A 16,316-nucleotide genomic window follows, 5' to 3' on the forward strand; every position below is an offset into this window, starting at 1 on the left:
TGGCCAAAGAATTGTTCAGCAGCTCACAGTTTTCCAGCTCCAATAAGCAAAACACTGAACTATCTCTAAAAATAAAATCCAACATTTTATTAACGTGGAAGCCACATTGAGCTTGTGTTCACAGTAGATTTATTTTCACGGTATTGTAGCTATGGTGATATCACACAAGCATTCACTAGAAGACTACTCATACAACTCACGCTTCACACATGGCTCACTCAATGTACCTATGCCCGTTATAAGAGCAACATTCTACCTGAATGGAAGAAAAGTGGAATAAATCAGTGACGAAAATATATGATGAAGCAGGGCAACAATCATGTACGACGATGTAGCTTTCAATCTACACCAAAGAGTAGGAAACATTATAAATGGCAAAGAGGAGGCCAAGTCTATTTTTGTTGCATTTTCTAGAACCCCAAACAAGAGCCATAGTATTCACAGTCAGAGACATGGGGTGTAAGACTCTGCAATGTGTAATACTTAGAAGAATCGAGAATTTATTTCAGGCTAACAACAACTTAGTCATATGATCACAATAATGTAGCCAAAGAGGGGTTGAAAGTGTGCTTACCAATTGGAAAAGAAAATCGTATAAATAAAGCTGGGCAAACTGGATACTCAAATACCTTGCAAGAGGTGCTAGAATGTAATGCATAAAGATGGTAGCATTTAATAGGGGTTCCACAACCAAAGTAAAATCCAAGCATATTCCTTCCGATCTGAATGGTAGTTTTTTTCTTTTTTAACAACTTCTACAGCAGGGCTTGCTGGGGAGGCTCTCAGAAGAATATTTAGCAGACCCGATTATTTAGTATCCTGTTGAAAATCTTGCAACTCTTTATTTATTTGGTCTCTGTATAGGTACGGAAATAACAGCAAATGCTGTGGAGCGCGGCAAGCACCAACACTGGAAAGTTACAAATAGAGAGAGGCAAATCCAACCTGGAGCAGTGGAGATCTTTTGTGAGGGGGGCCTGGTAACGATAGATCTCGGAGAGAGCCCAGTTGACGATCAGACCGTGTAACCCAAGAAAGAAGAGCTTATAAGAGTAAAGGGTGAAGTTAAGGGTTCCAGAAAAAAATATTGATGGATTCCTGATGACATTAACACCAAACAGTCGGCAAAAAAAAAGCAGATTGTGTGCAATTTCACATGAAAATTCACGTGGCTTCAAAAAAACAATTTTTATGGTGGAGTCTTCATTCTGATCTGCAAAGGCAGTCAACACAAGTGACTTCTACGCTGTTTTGGAGAATACATAAGCATTGCTAAAGCGATCTGTGACCATCTGCGCACTAAGAAGGATAGGGCAAACAGGTGATGGGGGCTGTTTAGTTTTGCACTACTTCCCTGTTCTGCAATCTAACGGTAGCCATGTTTCTTCACAGCAAAGTGCTGGTGGAGAAGGGCTGCACTGCTATGCACTCTACTTAATTCCTTGTAAAGTGCTAGCACTTTATTCTAAAATACCATGAAGAAGAAAACTGTTTCTGCCCTGAAGCATGCAACGCTAGTAATGGGCACTGCTGGGTTAGAATTGGAACTACAGCATCAACAGCCCCTGGGGGTTTTCCCTGACCACTCTTTCAAGAATGCTCTTCTAAACGCTTGTCACAAAGGCCAAGAGATAACAAGTGAAGCTTTCTGTTGGAAGCAGGAAGATTACAAACCAGGAGGCCAGATCATTCGAAGAGATTCTGCATGAGTGTGAGAAGTTGGCCTGGCATATGCTGGTCACTAGTTATAGTGGCCACCTTGCACCAGTCCAATTCGACTCTTAAGGTGATAGGTTTAAAAGACAACCTTTAAAGAAAGCTATCCTAGTGGTAGCTGTGGAGAGCAGCCTTCAGGCTAAGTCTTGAAGGAGTGTTAAGCTTATTGTTTTACCATAGATAACCTCTTGAATAACCAAATGAAAGAGTAGTCCACACAGGTATATATATAAAATATATGTATTTATTCTAGACAGAATCCCACAAGTCTCTTTATGAGGCTGAGGCAAAGTTACAATTCAAACAAGCATTGATAGATACAATAAATAGCACTGGAATCACAGGGCCCCAGGGGTGTACCAAACCATATATTAAAAAAGTGGTATAAGAACCACGACAATTCTACAGACAATGCCTAGGGCATTTAGGATCGCTGGCCCCTTGAGAATCCACCCCAGGTGATGAGGAAGGGGACCCACGGGAGGCGCGTGCAGTGGAAATAGCTGCTATCGGGATCTCTATTAAAGCCTATGGAGAATGTCGCGGTTTGATTTAAACAGATTAAAGACACTTCTAGCAGGAGTTCAAAGTTGTAAATTGTAAATTGATACTTGTTTAGCGCACTACTCACCCGCAAGGGTCTCAAGGCGCTTGTACGAATACCGCTGTGGAACCCATCCTGGCTTTCCGTGTGAGGCGTCCACTCCTTGACACCCCCCAAGGTGGAGGCCAGGCATCCTTAGCGTTGTGGGGGCCGTTGTGGAGATTAAGCAAGCTATTGCCCAGAGTTGCAGAGTGGGACTCCATGATTGGAATAGGCACCGAGGCAAGAGTTATGTCTGTGGAATTTTTGAGCCCAAGACCCGCCGAGGTGGGGAATTGAACCCTGGTCCCGGGCTAGACCTCTGCATCAGGGTCTGCTGCTCTAATCATTGAGCCACACTTCTCCCCCTAAAAACGTAGAGTTAAGCTTTTGAGGAGCCCACTACCATGGGAGTACCGAGGTACCACTGTTACCTGCCCCAGGGAAGCCGGGTGCATAGGTCGTTTGATGACGGGTCGCAGGCTGATTTTCAATGGGAAAATGTACAAAACTGCTGCTAGCCAAAAGCGTCGATGATGCAGTGAAGAATGAAGTTGTAGATCTTGTAGAGAAGAACCTGAAAGCAGAGGGGACAGAGTCTGGGTCACGGCACAGTGACCAGGGAGCTCAAGGAAAAGAGCCCTTCAATATCGGGTGCTTCAAGTGTAAAAGGTGTAGCTTGGATCTGCAGCCACGGGCTCCGGGAGGCTTCAAGGAAGGCCAGCTTCTGGAGGGCGACTGTCCCATGAAGGATGAGGGTCGCTGCGGTGTTAGTGTCGGGATTGGATCCACTAAGCCTTGGCAACTGCAATCCACGCAAGATGAACAAATCAGCTACTGGTGCAGACCCACGAGGTCTGAGAGAGGTCTCCTTCGAGGAGACTGTAGAGCAGGCCTGGAGCAACCAGGGGAACTCTTAAAAGTAACGATTGTCCTCCGCTAGGGCCCACAAGTCGAGAGACAAGGGACCGCGGAAGGCAGCAATTTGGAGTGCGTAAAAGGGTGCCCATGGGCCACCGGAGTGAGCTAGGGCGCTGATCTTTGGCACAGTTGCTGCTGAGAGGTTGGCTCAATATTGGGCCAAAGCACAACTTCCCCACTGGTCAGGGTCGTGTGCTACGCAAGAGGTGGCCGGTGTCCTGGGGTATTGGGGATCTCGCCACCCACGCGGTCCACGGTGCTCAGACTTGCTGGGCACGCTCACTGGCCTCTGGGATGCTAGGAAACCCACCTCAAGGTTGAGAGGAGTCGTTGATGTCCGAAGGAGCAGCGAAGTTCCAACCGGGTCACTTGCAGTGTTTCAGGTGCCTGCCAAGCAGGGGGGTAACTCCTTTACCCGAAGGGAGATTTCTTCAGTCAGCTGGGCAGCAGCTCGAAGGTCAAGTCTGTGAAGTCCAAGATTAATCTGATCCTCTGGGGACTTGTTATTCACCTTTATCCACAAGACTAGGGGAGTGTCCAGATCAGTGTCCACCAATGGAGTTGGGGCGGGAAAGGGTGGCTACACCCTCTCCCCTTTGTGTGTTTCCCGCCTGAACGAGGGGCAGAATGCCCCTGAACCGGTTCCAGGCGGTGTATGCAGAATGTAGGCGCTGTAGCAGCCTACGTGCAACTCTGAAAGGCATCCTATGGTGCACCCACCCAGTTCCAATCCACATAGCCTGTCTGGGAAGGTGCTGGCACTCCCTGCAACAGGATCCCTATTGTCCAGCTGCCGAGGCTGGGGTTTTGCCCAGCAACAGGCAGCCAGAGTCGTGTGGGTGGCGAGAAGCATCCATTTTGTGATACGGGTGTACTTTTAAATTGGTGTCTAAATTCTGCCGCTTTTCCCATATCGCCCCTCTAGCAGGGGGGAATCATGCCCTCATGCCCATGACTGGACTGGGGGTATGATTCCTACATGTTTGACACCAAACACGATATGGTTCTGTGTAGCCATTCTAAAGTTATCCCGCTATCGCGATATACTTATAATGCGGTTAAGAGTATATGGTATGGCTACACTACAAACAACCCAGCAATGATTTTTACGAGGGTTGCAGAGGGGCCCTACTCAGGTAGGGGTCCCCCCTCACACATATCCCAGCATCCTGCCTTGTAGGATTAGCAAGGCCTGCTTGAGGGGTGACCAATGAGAATACATGTGTTGTACATAGGTGGGATGCAGGGTACCTGTATCCTCGTAAGGGAGTGCAAGCACCACCTTACCCAGACTACAGTAGTGGTCTGGTGGTGTCATTTGGTATGGCTGTCCCAGGGTGGCACAATAAGTGCTGCAGCCCTGGTAGGCCTCTGAGGGACCCATATCCTGGGTACCCAGGGTACCATCTACAAGGGGCTGGTAGGGTGTCCTCAGTATCCAATTGGAATGTACCTAGGGTACTCACATCAGTTTTAGGGATGAAGCAGATAGGCTGGGGTCCTGGATAGCATGATCCCAGCCAGACTAGTCAAAAAACATCCAAATACCAGGCAAAAAGTTGGGGGCAACCATATAGTCAGATTCCACCTTCCTACAATGAGCAAATGGAGTGATGCAATGACAACACTGGGATAGAGTTTAAAAACACGTTTGAAGATTTAAAAGCGGGGTTAAATATATTTAATGGCAAGCTGGATAGCCTGCTGGTAAAAGCTGATCACTTGACTTGCATGGCTCTTCAGCTTGACATCTATCGCTTTGGTACGCTTCTTTTGGAAACCTCACATCTCTTTATACCAGTTATCTGCCGAAGAATAATGACCGCATTTGATGGCCTTTCCACAGTTAACAACTGACCACCAAGTCCTAACAATCCCATGCAATGAGGTTACTTGCTTTACTACCCAAAACACTGACTGCAGGTGCAACTCAGCTCACTCTTAAGATCTAGACCAGCAATCACCTTAGTACCAGACTGGACGCTCCCAACTGAGCTCTGCATAAAGAAAAATAACAAACATTTTGACAAATATGTTTAAGGAGGACAGTATAACCAGAAGTGCTAAAGTACTGAAAAAGGTAAAGGATAATCTTCGGCCGTCTTAAGGGACGCTCTCAGAGAAGTAGCATGCACGTCATAGAAATCCATGAAGAAAGCACTGCTAATGGGTCCAAAAGATTATGAATTTAAAAGATATTGCTGGAAGAGTTTTGTCTGAAGGGTCTCCAGACATTATATTTGGTAAAAGATGCAACACAACTGGCTATATAATGAAACATTGCAAACCCACCAACATTAAAATACACAAAAAAGAAAACGAGACCTACTTGGCAGTGTCATGAAAATAAAGTATCGAAATACTATGTGGAAAGAAACACTGAAACAAACTGGCAAACAAAGAAAAAATCATGTTATGTGCACCTTAGAACAATTCATTAGTTAGGGAATTGCAACAGTGAGGCCGAAACAAAATATAGTATTGCATGGGTAATGACTTTATTAAAGAATCCATAAGCAAACTGACAAAGCATATGCACTCTGTGGTCACACTTCATACAGCAGAAATGTAAATGCTTTAAAAATCCAAGCGATCCTTACTATGTATTCGTGTCTGTAAACTCCCTCATCGACATACGTTCTCACATATAACATTGACGTACACCATCTCAAAACATCGATATCACATAAGCAAAAATTCACCTCAATACAGCAAAGGATATCTACCAAATTTCACTGAAGAGACAACTGAAGAACTCACAGCGTAAAGGTTTCTGCCATGTAGCATTAAGCATCTATAATAAACTGCGAGCCCAAACCTTGCACTACTCTAAAACGCGATGTAAATTTCAACTGGGAGTGGATAGCTGCAGAGAAATTTACACTTTCAGGACAATCTGAGAACTAAATCCATGTGTGTGCTTTGTGATACTTCACAACTCTGAATTGAAAACTCACCAAGGCAGATTTCCCTACACCTCCCGAGCCGAGGACCACCAGCTTATACTCCCGCATGATGGGTTCTGTCTAAATACTGGCAAATCTGAAAAGCAGAAGAAAACATTAAGTTATAATAAGTTCTGTTAATAAGCACAAGACCCAAAAGTTGATCCATCACATTTTTAATATTCCTTTTACTACCATTGCATCTTCTGAATATGCTTAGACAACACTATTTAAAATTCATAATACATTTGTACATTAAGGCTACTACTGCAAGTCAAAAACAGGAACATTAAATGTGCAAATAAGCAGAACATTTAATGTTCATTGAAAGTCATGTGGGCAACATACACAGCTGCCCCTCCATCCATGCACTCATCCTGTACCCACCCCGTCACCTTCCTTGACTTCCCTTCCCCCATTGATGTTCCAAATCCACACACCACGACAAAAAAATGACTCCAAAGTAATTACTAATAAAAACCAAATTAAAGAAAAAATATTTATCTCAAATTGAAGCCCAAAATCTCATGTAACTATCTTTTTTAGGTCTCGGCTCGAAGGCTGCGCTTGCGCAGTCTCGATCCGAGATTTAATGACTTGGAGAAGAGGGGCTTGAACCCGCCACTCTTCTCCCCTGTTCTACATTGGCTGGCCTCTTGAATGCTGGCCAGCCATTGGAGAAGAGGTCCGTCACTCTGAACAGGCCCCGTCCTTTTCGGATTCGGGGGCGTGTTTTTTTTCAAGAAGTCTAATTATCTCCTCCAGCCAATGGCAAGAGAGTAAAGGAAAACACGCCCCCGAATTCGAAACCGCCATTGCGTTTCTCCAAGGCATTTCTGCTTCGCCTCGGAGAAAGGCAGTGGTGTGCTGGACCGCGCTTGCCTTTTGCTCTGCCTTGTTTAATATTACTCCGGTCACCCTAGACCTTTGCATAGTGGGATACCTAACTAGGCTCTTACAATGTTGGAGTCAAAATTAAAAGCGCCACTGCTGTTCATTTGAAAGCTACATTCTATGTATACAAAGGTTTTACCATAATCATACGGCGAACCCGAATCTTCTTGTGCCACCCACCAGGATTACAACCAATCACGTACGAGTAAACATATTCTATTAGTGGCTGGAACCTGTAGAAATCATGGATTGGTTGGAGATTGTTTCTGGCAGGATTGGTTAAATGATTTTGGTCGCGTTATTCATTGGTTGAAGTGGCTCGGAGACTGTACTCTAGTTTTGGATTGGATGAGAAAACCCTGCTAACTGCTTCTCAAGAATGCTTCTTGAGTGTACGTGAGCGCGCACGTCACGGGCACCAGATAAAATTGCAGTCCAGCCGTTCGAGCTCTTGGCCTCCTCCGACTCAGCTAACTCTAAGCCAGGTAGGAAGAATGTATCTGGTTTCCAGGAATCATAGGCTCTTGTTTTTATTTGGAGCAATTAAAATTTTGACGGGCAGGAATGGTAGCTTCCTCAGCCCCAAACTCCGTTGGTTTCTGTGTCCCCCCATTCCCCCCCCCCTCCATCACCGCAGGAACTGTACTTAAAACGGAAGGCGCATATTTTTTTGCACCCTTCCCGTGGATGCAGAAACAGGTGACTAGTTTAGTCATGCCACTCGCCTTCCCTTTCTTTGAAAAGGACAGTGTTCTAATTATTTTTGTGTATACTTACGTTTTGTTCCTTGTGATCCTTTCACTTGCTTCGAGCACAGTAAACAGCGTTACAGAGGTCCTCTGGATAATTTATTACAGCTAATGTGCCGTGTTTGCAGTACAGTCTGTACAGGAGATGAGAACAGTGTGCCTAAATATTTTTTCTGGCATAGCAGAGCGCCCTGCAAAATGTATAACTGTTTCCAATGGAGTGAAATCAGTGACCTAGGAGTTACCCTAGTAGTAGGGTACCTGTTTGCCACTTACAATTCCTGCTGCTATTCGATTAAATGTATTGCGCAATTGCGGAGTGGTGTAGGTACGCTAAATTAGGAAATACATTAGTGCACATACTCAGTACATCTCTGTTAAAAGCGTTAAAGAGCAGCTCTGCCCAGGTACTGCAACGGCAGACTAGGTGCAAGCGGCGATGGTCCAGGATCACTGGCTTCTCTGGCTGTCCCAAAGGGTGCTGTGTACCCGGCTGGCTCGTGAACTGATTAGATAAGCCCCACATCAAAAGCAGCACAGAGAAATCTATACCTGTGCTCGGGGCTTTAAGCATACATGCCAACGTTTCATTAGAGCAAAGTGGGAGATTAAAAAAAAAAAAAAACATCGGGAGAATGGGGCTTGAATCGGGTTACTGTCATGTATGGGCCTTGGAAGTGTGCTGCTGCAGGATTGGACATTTGAAACGCAAATGCACGTTTTTTTCTTACCTTTCAGAAGCATGGAGCACAATGGCAGGCAGAGAGAGGGTGATGCAAGTGTTGTGCACTAGCCTGGCAGGTTGCTGGCAGTGCATACCCCTCGCCCCCCCCTTCACCCTCCCCCCCCCCCATATGTGGGGCAGCCCCCTAGTACTTCATAAGTCTTTTAAAGACCATTCACTTGTTAATGAGGCTTTGTTGGTTTTTCACCCCTTCTAGAGACCCTGCATCGACACTAAGTATTGCTGGAAGAATTAGCACTTTACATAATACTAAGCCCTGTCAGCTGAAAGTGAAACCCCCAAGGAATCTGGTTTTTGCTTGCAGGAATCGGGAGGCGGGAGACTAGCCTTGAAATCGGTAGTCTCCCGCCTGAATCGGGTGGGTTGGCATGCCTGCTTTAAGTGGGATTAAAAAACCGAGGGGGTCTCTGATAGAGTGCTGTAGTTGGAGGGCGTGGCTTAAAACACAAAAGCTAAACATCTGCGCTTAGTATAGTGTGCCGTCCAATTGGTATTTTGGTGCTTCTGTCCATTCATCCATATGTATAATACAACAAGTATCATGTTGGCTCAATCAACATCCTGTGATTTAAAAAGTGAATATGCCTTTGTATAATGTAACCAGTGCTCATGAAAAGCGCTTTAAGTTTGGACTATATAAAACTGAAAAACGAGTTTCTTGGAAATTACATCAAAGGCAGTGCCGGGTAGTACAATAGCAGAGTTAAGGGTTTTTTTTTCCCACCCTTAAAAGAACATAATAGCTGTCTTAGGCCTTATATATATATATATATAAGTTTCAGAATGTCAAATAAAATGCTTGCAAAGCATTAATTTAATTCCCCAGAATCCAAAACTGGAAAAAAATATCCGAACATTAGGAGCTCTGCAGCAGCTCAGGAATTCGATTTATGGGCCTCTATGAAAAATAGAACTCTCCTTTCAGTCCTGCTAAATACACTAAATACAAAGACACTCAACAGATGCAGGGTGAAGTCGACTGTAGCATAGAAGAGAGAACAATACATCTGAAGAGGGCATGCTTTATCGTCTGTGTGAATTATAGGGAGTGTGTATTCCAGTTCCTAGGTGATTTCTGATTTGCTAGAGTTTGAAGTGGAATTTGTTAGTTTCTAGGTGTTTTCGGATCCTTCTGAGTAATACGGGGAGAGTGTCCAGTTTCTACAAGTTTTTGTACCTTCCCGCCTTCTAAGTGGAGTGCATTCTAATTTCACAGTGCTTTCTGGTCTGTCTGATTTCTAATGGAACTGTGTTCCAGTTTCTAGGTGGTTTCTTATCTGCCTCAGTTTTGCAGAGAAGTATATTTGTTTCTAGGTGCTTTCTGATCTTCCCAAGTTTAAAGTGCAGGTTCTTCCAGTTTCTAGGTGCTTTCAGATGGGCCGGGGTACTAAGGGGGGATGTGTTCCAGCTTCCAGATGCTCTCTGATCTGTCTGAAATCTAAGGGGAGTGTCTGACATGTTCCAGATGTCTTTCTCCTCTTGTGGATGGTAAACAAAATAATGTCATGAGCAATGCCAATAGCTCTAACTTTAACAATGCCGAGACCATTGCATTGTAAATGCTTGTTTACTTGTTGTAGATGGAATTTGGCATCAAAAGATTCACGAAAATTGAGAGACTGTGAATCCTATTAATTCAGGTCTAAAAAGGTTGATGCGAACAAGTTATATTTGTATTAATTTTATTTTAACAAACCCAACTTTGATGGCCACCCCCCTTTCTTTAGATGCTGCTCTCCGTATTCAGGATATAGTGGGGAAAAAAAGACAAACATTTGTTTGCAAAAGTGCCCCATGCCGTGCTTTCACTTTAATGGCAGCTGCACCCCTTTATTTAGATGCGGCTTACTATAACCTGAATATGTCGATCAGCGTCTAAAGAAAGGGGCGCAGCCACCATTAATATGAAAGCACGGTATGGGGCACTTTCACCCAAAAATAAAAACAAAGGTTTTGTAGCGCAGCCGCTAAAGGTAAAGTGGACCGCACGGACAATTAAAATAAAGAAGCACAGCCGCTATTGTTAAAGTCGATCATGCTGGCAAATTAAAATAAAGAGAAGAGGCTGCTATAGTTAAAGTGAACCGGGCTAGAAAATTAAATAGAGAAGTGAGGCCGCTATAGTTAGAGCGGACCTGCTGCCATTACTAATACAAACATAAAAAGGGGCGGCGTACTGCATTGTAAGAAAGCATGCCATGGGTGAATAGGGGAAAAAGCATGAAAGAAAATAGTGCTCACAGACTAGATAAAGCAGACCAGGTAACAACACAAGTAAAAAGTCCAGTCCTTATGGGAGGTAATAAATGCAGACAAGGCGGTACCAGGGAGGGACTAGTAAGCCTATTCATGAATCAAAAGCAACGATTTATAAAGCACAGTAACAGGCACCAATTGAAAAGATGGGCAGGAAATGGGCAGAGCTTCAAGTCCATTCCTGAATACAGCATGCCTCGCAGGGCAGTGCATGAGCGGCCCAGGCTCGACCTAAAAAGCAGACACGGAAATACTACTCAAAGTATAAAGTCAAGAAAATATTCGATTCTGCATTTTCCAAATCGACCTTAAGATGATACACATATTCCTTCGCAAAGAAAAACAATTTGCAGACCGTAGCTTTTATTGGTGTATAAAAATGAATTTTATGTTTAACATTTACTGGTGCGCAACTGAAATTTAGGTTTATAGTCTTCCCTGAACATACCAGCACAAGCAACATCAAAAGGAAGTAGCACTTGCAGATATGCTAAAGTCCAATTCCAAGCTACTTACCGACTTGTGGTAATACCGCACAGTAAGAACATCACTATGAAAACCTCACTGCAGGTAGCCAGGTCACTGAAGGAGTTTCTAAAACTCTGTTGCCAAGAGAAGTACAGTGCAATCTCAAAAGCCAATGACAGACAGTAAAGTCCATTTTCCATCATGGACTCCTAGGTATAAAGAGGGACAAATGAACCTAATTTGAACCATATCTGTGTCAACAAGAAGGCGCACCTGTCAAACTCTCCCAGTAAAGATGACAAACAAGCACAAACCTTAAGGGCATGTTCCAGTGACAACGACTACATGTATCAAAACACCCAGCTGCAACAAAGTTTAATAGTACAAGTCATGATAGTGCAGTGCCCCCAATGACTGGGACCACACATTTGTCTGTCAAGTCCAATGCTCCCTCTCCACTGACCCACTATTATCAAACAAGAAAATTTAAATCGCAGGCAAGTTGCAAACTGTATTAGGTCGGTCATTGGCCAAGACCTTTCGATTTAACTAATATTACATATAGAATATTCTTAAAGGGGGCATTCAGCCAAGTCTCTTCATTCCTTGGCCTATTATAATCCTTTATGTGCCACATGACCCAGTGTAAAGTTTCATGTACCAAGTAGCAGAAGACAAGGATGGTTCTTATTCTGTCTTGAAAAGTATTTCTGGGAGGTTCATGATAGAAAGTGATGAGTCACCGTTGTCTCCCATTTTACCTAGGAAATGAACTGCCTAAGAGAAATGAATTTTAAAGCCTTTAAATCGATCCATATCTTCATCGCACCCCAATGTAAACAAGCTACCCATGGCAACATCTTGCCTTCTTTCTTCTTCTTGATCTGACCAAAACAACAGTATTTTCAGTTATTTCCAGCATTGTCCTTTGGTATGTTTCATAATTCGTGTTTTTTAAAACGATCCTAGGTTAACAAATGGGCATCATGATGCACTGTAAGAGAGCTAACAACCCCTTTCCGATGACCTTTCTTTTAGGAATGGGTTAATGCAATTTATTGATTCGGTCATTTAAGTTGTGGACCCCAGGGCAACGTAGGTAGGGAGTCCCACACTGTATCTTGGATTGACATGCTGGACCACCTGACCAATTTTTATATACATCCCTACTAATAGGATACCTGGAGACACTGGCTATGGTCGATAGCAGGTGGCACAGGCACCTTTTCGGTCAGAAGGGCGTGAAAAGCTTTATGATATAGTTAAGAGGGGTTTAGTGCAGTGCTATGGCCCATTTAACCTAGTATTGAGAGACTCAGTGGGGACTTGATACTCTCAGTTGGAACATCCTGCACCACTGTGGGTGTACTCTTCGTCAGTCTATTGGAATGGTCTGGATGCTCATCCAATATGGCATTATTGGGATATCAATGTAGTTGATTAGAACACATACAATACTTAGATGTGAAATCCCCAGCTCGAGCATTATTGCTGAATGAGACAACAAATACAGTGGTGTAGAGCAGCACACACAATTAATTAACTGGTAAACTTGCAATCTAACATCCATTGTTGGTTTTCTGTGATAACTATCAGAAGAGGTATTTCTGTTTTTTTTTAATAGGTGGCGATTTTTATGGATTTTGTGCTATTATCTTTCATAATCCAGATTTGCACCACACCAGTGATTGTAAACGTGTGGAGCAAGCTGCCACAAACTCGTTGCATAGCATCACATATTGTGTACAGATTGATTAGGTCTCAATCACTTTTAGTGCATGTGATTATTCATTTGATCTCTGGACCGGCTAGTATGGGTATTTATAACGAGATGGGACTATGAAGATATTATCATTATGGTTCTAGGCATGACTATACTTTGTGCTTTATTTGACTCAGACATCCGGCATCACACCCCACCTCAAGAAGCTCCACTTGGCTCCCCATTCTGAAGATATGTCAATTCAAGATGTTGATCCACACCTACAAAGCAATCAAGGACCAGTTTACATCAACCACCACCAACCCTTCAGACACCCACGCCATGCGCCTCCCTCTACCTCCCTCACACGGACCCCCACATCTGCTGAAGCAACAGTGGAGGACACTCCTTCTCCTACCTCTCTGCTAAGTCCTGGTTTGACCTCCCCCTTCACCTCCAGAGCTTATTCTCTCTCTTCTGGTATTCAGGAAAGGGCTCAAGACCTGGCTGTTCAACTGATCCCTCCCGAAGCAGCAAGGCCCACAGTGCCATGGTACCCTTGCAGGTGGTTGACTGATAGGCGTGCCCTTACACTTGCAGGATTCACATATGGCTAGGACCACACTGCCACTATGTCGTTCCAAAGACATTGCAGTCATGGTGTATTTTCAGTTAATTCACACATTCAGTAGATGGTGGGTGCACTAGAGGCCCTTCAGAGTGCTCTTCTAACCCTCCACTATCCTGTTCAATCCAAATAATTAACCAACATACCAAACACTAAAATTACTTTCAAATTTCACTATACTAATTCACCACTAATACTTTATGGGTTCGAGTAGTGTGCTACTCGCCGAAAAAGCACTTCAACACCATATCAGGTGTAGCAAGCGCTATATAAATGCAAACCCTTTCCCCCCTCTTCTGTCCCTAGACTATCCTTCTCAATCCAAATAAAAAACTAACATGCCCACCACTACATTTATGACATTGTTCCTAATGAGCCTCTACGATTGAGATTGGGTTGAAACGTCAACATGCCGTTCCCTGGTTACAGATTCAAATGGAGAAATGTATGAATATAATCCTCCAGCATGAACTGTGTTCCAAAATGTTGATAAGCAGGGATATGTACAGTGTATTTTGTATCACTTCTATATACTCACCTACAACAGCACGTTTCCATAGTACAGTTTGCAACTTGGATATATACACCTTGTATACAGAGAAATTTAATTTCTACCAAGGAGAGAAGTATTAGGTCTTGACTAAGGCTTGTATGATTATGCCACCATAACACTAATCATCGTGCAATTCAACTGACAACCTTGAAGTCAGACTAGATGTTTTCCTGTAATGAGTTCCACGGTAAACCCGCTTGTTGATGACATTGAATTACCCTAGTCCCTTTGGGCACATAGGGTTGTCCTCATTTGGTTTATACAACTTCACTACGAGTAACTAAATTTTGCTCTTTAGCAAGAAGTACATCTGCACACAACACAGTTCCATTCAGTGCCAGTGTTTTTGTTTCTACTTTGCGACTTTTCACAAAAATATTACAAAAGGCATCAACAAAGGCAAACTAAACTGAAATGTTTTGGTCTGGTGTTAACCAAGACCTTTGATTTCACAACAATTATGTGTTATAGGGTTTTTAAGACGGACTTCATCCATTAGTGTATTTTTGTGTCGTTAACATTTTTCTTTCACCCACTCTAGCATGCATCACAGGGCAGTGGTCAACCCGCTTCAGCTACTGGCTGACTTCATAGTGAGTTGAGGTATGCTGCTCTTTCATGAGAAGCACATACACCCACACAAAGCCAACGCTAGACCTACTGACTTTTCTGAGGCTTGAGGATCAGGTTCTCGCCAGTCCTACGGCAAAATGTGGTAAAGCACTGGACAGTAACTTGATATTTGAGTTATGTTCCACCCAATTCCCTTCCTTTTGCAAAATCCTCGATGACAATGCTTCAGTTTATATGCAAAAACTGGAGATTTGGGAGCCATTACATTTTTGTTTACAGCCTAGAGGAGTGTTAAATCAAAAGCGGGAGAGAGAAGCTGAGATCCATTCAGCTTCTTGACGAGAATCAATTATCAAGAGAGAATGGATCACTTGTACCTGTGTAACTAGGGTCAGGTATGGTGGCCCTCTTAAAAACCCTCATTCACGTACACAGGTGGGCGGGCGGTATATCTTGATTATCCGCCTATTTCTGGCATGACAGCATCATCATTGTTTTTTTTTGGGTATGCTATCCTCCACCTCGAGGTAGAACCACTGGTAATACAGTAGTGATCAGTGATAAAAAAAGTGCTCAAGTGAAGCGAGTTAAAATTGCTTACTCCTCCAAATTAGAAACTTCTTTAATTAATTGGAGACGTGGAAAAATAAAATCAAGGTGGTGCGTATGAAGATAAGTTAGTAACCTAACGCACTAGTTTGTTCATGTGAGTGATCAACATGTTTCAGCCCCATAAATGAACAGCTGGGGGGGCGTGGTCTGGACGCCGATCGGGATGGCGGCGTGAGCCTGTAGCTCCGTGCCAGATCCCGTTACTTCTCCTGTTCACCCTCGGAAACACACCGCTGGTGGTGCGGGCTTGCTGCACAGAGCACCGGGGCTGCGGAGGAGAGTGACTACGGGACGACAAGCAGCCAGGGGGGGGGGTGCCGGAGCCCGAACACGGAGCAGCAAAGTGCGGTGCTCTGTAACCAAGATGGCGGCAGCCCCGAACAACGGAGCCTGACTGGCGAAGACCAACGGCTCACGGCTGGGGCGTAGGGCAGATCACCCCCTGCAGCACGAAGCGGTGCAAGCTCCCCGCCGTGCATGCCTCCGCGGACGCGGCTTCGGTGAGCCCACATCGCAGGCGCCACTGAACTGGGTAACGGGCGGCCCTCGACACGCGGAGCGCGCACTGGCATTTGGGGGGTGTGAGCGCTGCCCCCACCCGGACCGGGAGGTATAGGGCAATGGACGGCCAGCTTGATGCACGATCAGGGAGTGCGGACTGAAAGAAATTGACCCCTGGGGGTGGCGGCCGGGGCCCGAGGGAGACACGGAGATCATTGTGCAGGGGCCGGGCTCAGGGCCCTCTCTCCCATGGTGGCTGAACGTTGAGACCGGCACGCACACCGGAGGTGACCCTGCTCTGGCGCTCGCACAGCGCAAGATGGCCGCTCAGGGCTTTGAGCCGCAGCTGACTTGTGGGCGCAGCAACGCGATGGTGCCGGCCGCGGCTAGCGGGGACCAGAGTGACTCGGAAGGCGCAGCGCAGGAATGTCGCCTGAAACGGCTGGATGGCATACTGGAGGCGATCACTG

General features: G+C 44.8%; 1 protein-coding gene across 4 annotated transcripts in view; it reads right to left on the minus strand.

Annotated features, from left to right (window-relative positions):
* The window catches only part of LOC146870265 (ras-related protein Rap-1A), an 807,328-nt gene that overhangs the window by 447,685 nt on the left and 343,327 nt on the right, over nucleotides 1-16,316 (minus strand). For all 4 annotated transcript variants that reach the window (XM_085632803.1, XM_085632843.1, XM_085632830.1 and 1 more), the window contains exon 2: nucleotides 6,178-6,262. In XM_085632803.1, the coding sequence (XP_085488929.1) occupies nucleotides 6,178-6,234 (57 nt within the window). In that variant the 5' untranslated portion in view covers nucleotides 6,235-6,262. The remainder of the gene's footprint in view (nucleotides 1-6,177; nucleotides 6,263-16,316) is intronic.

The sequence above is a fragment of the Triturus cristatus genome, chromosome 1_1 (assembly GCF_964204655.1).
Source record: "Triturus cristatus chromosome 1_1, aTriCri1.1, whole genome shotgun sequence".
Classification (NCBI taxonomy): domain Eukaryota; kingdom Metazoa; phylum Chordata; class Amphibia; order Caudata; family Salamandridae; genus Triturus; species Triturus cristatus.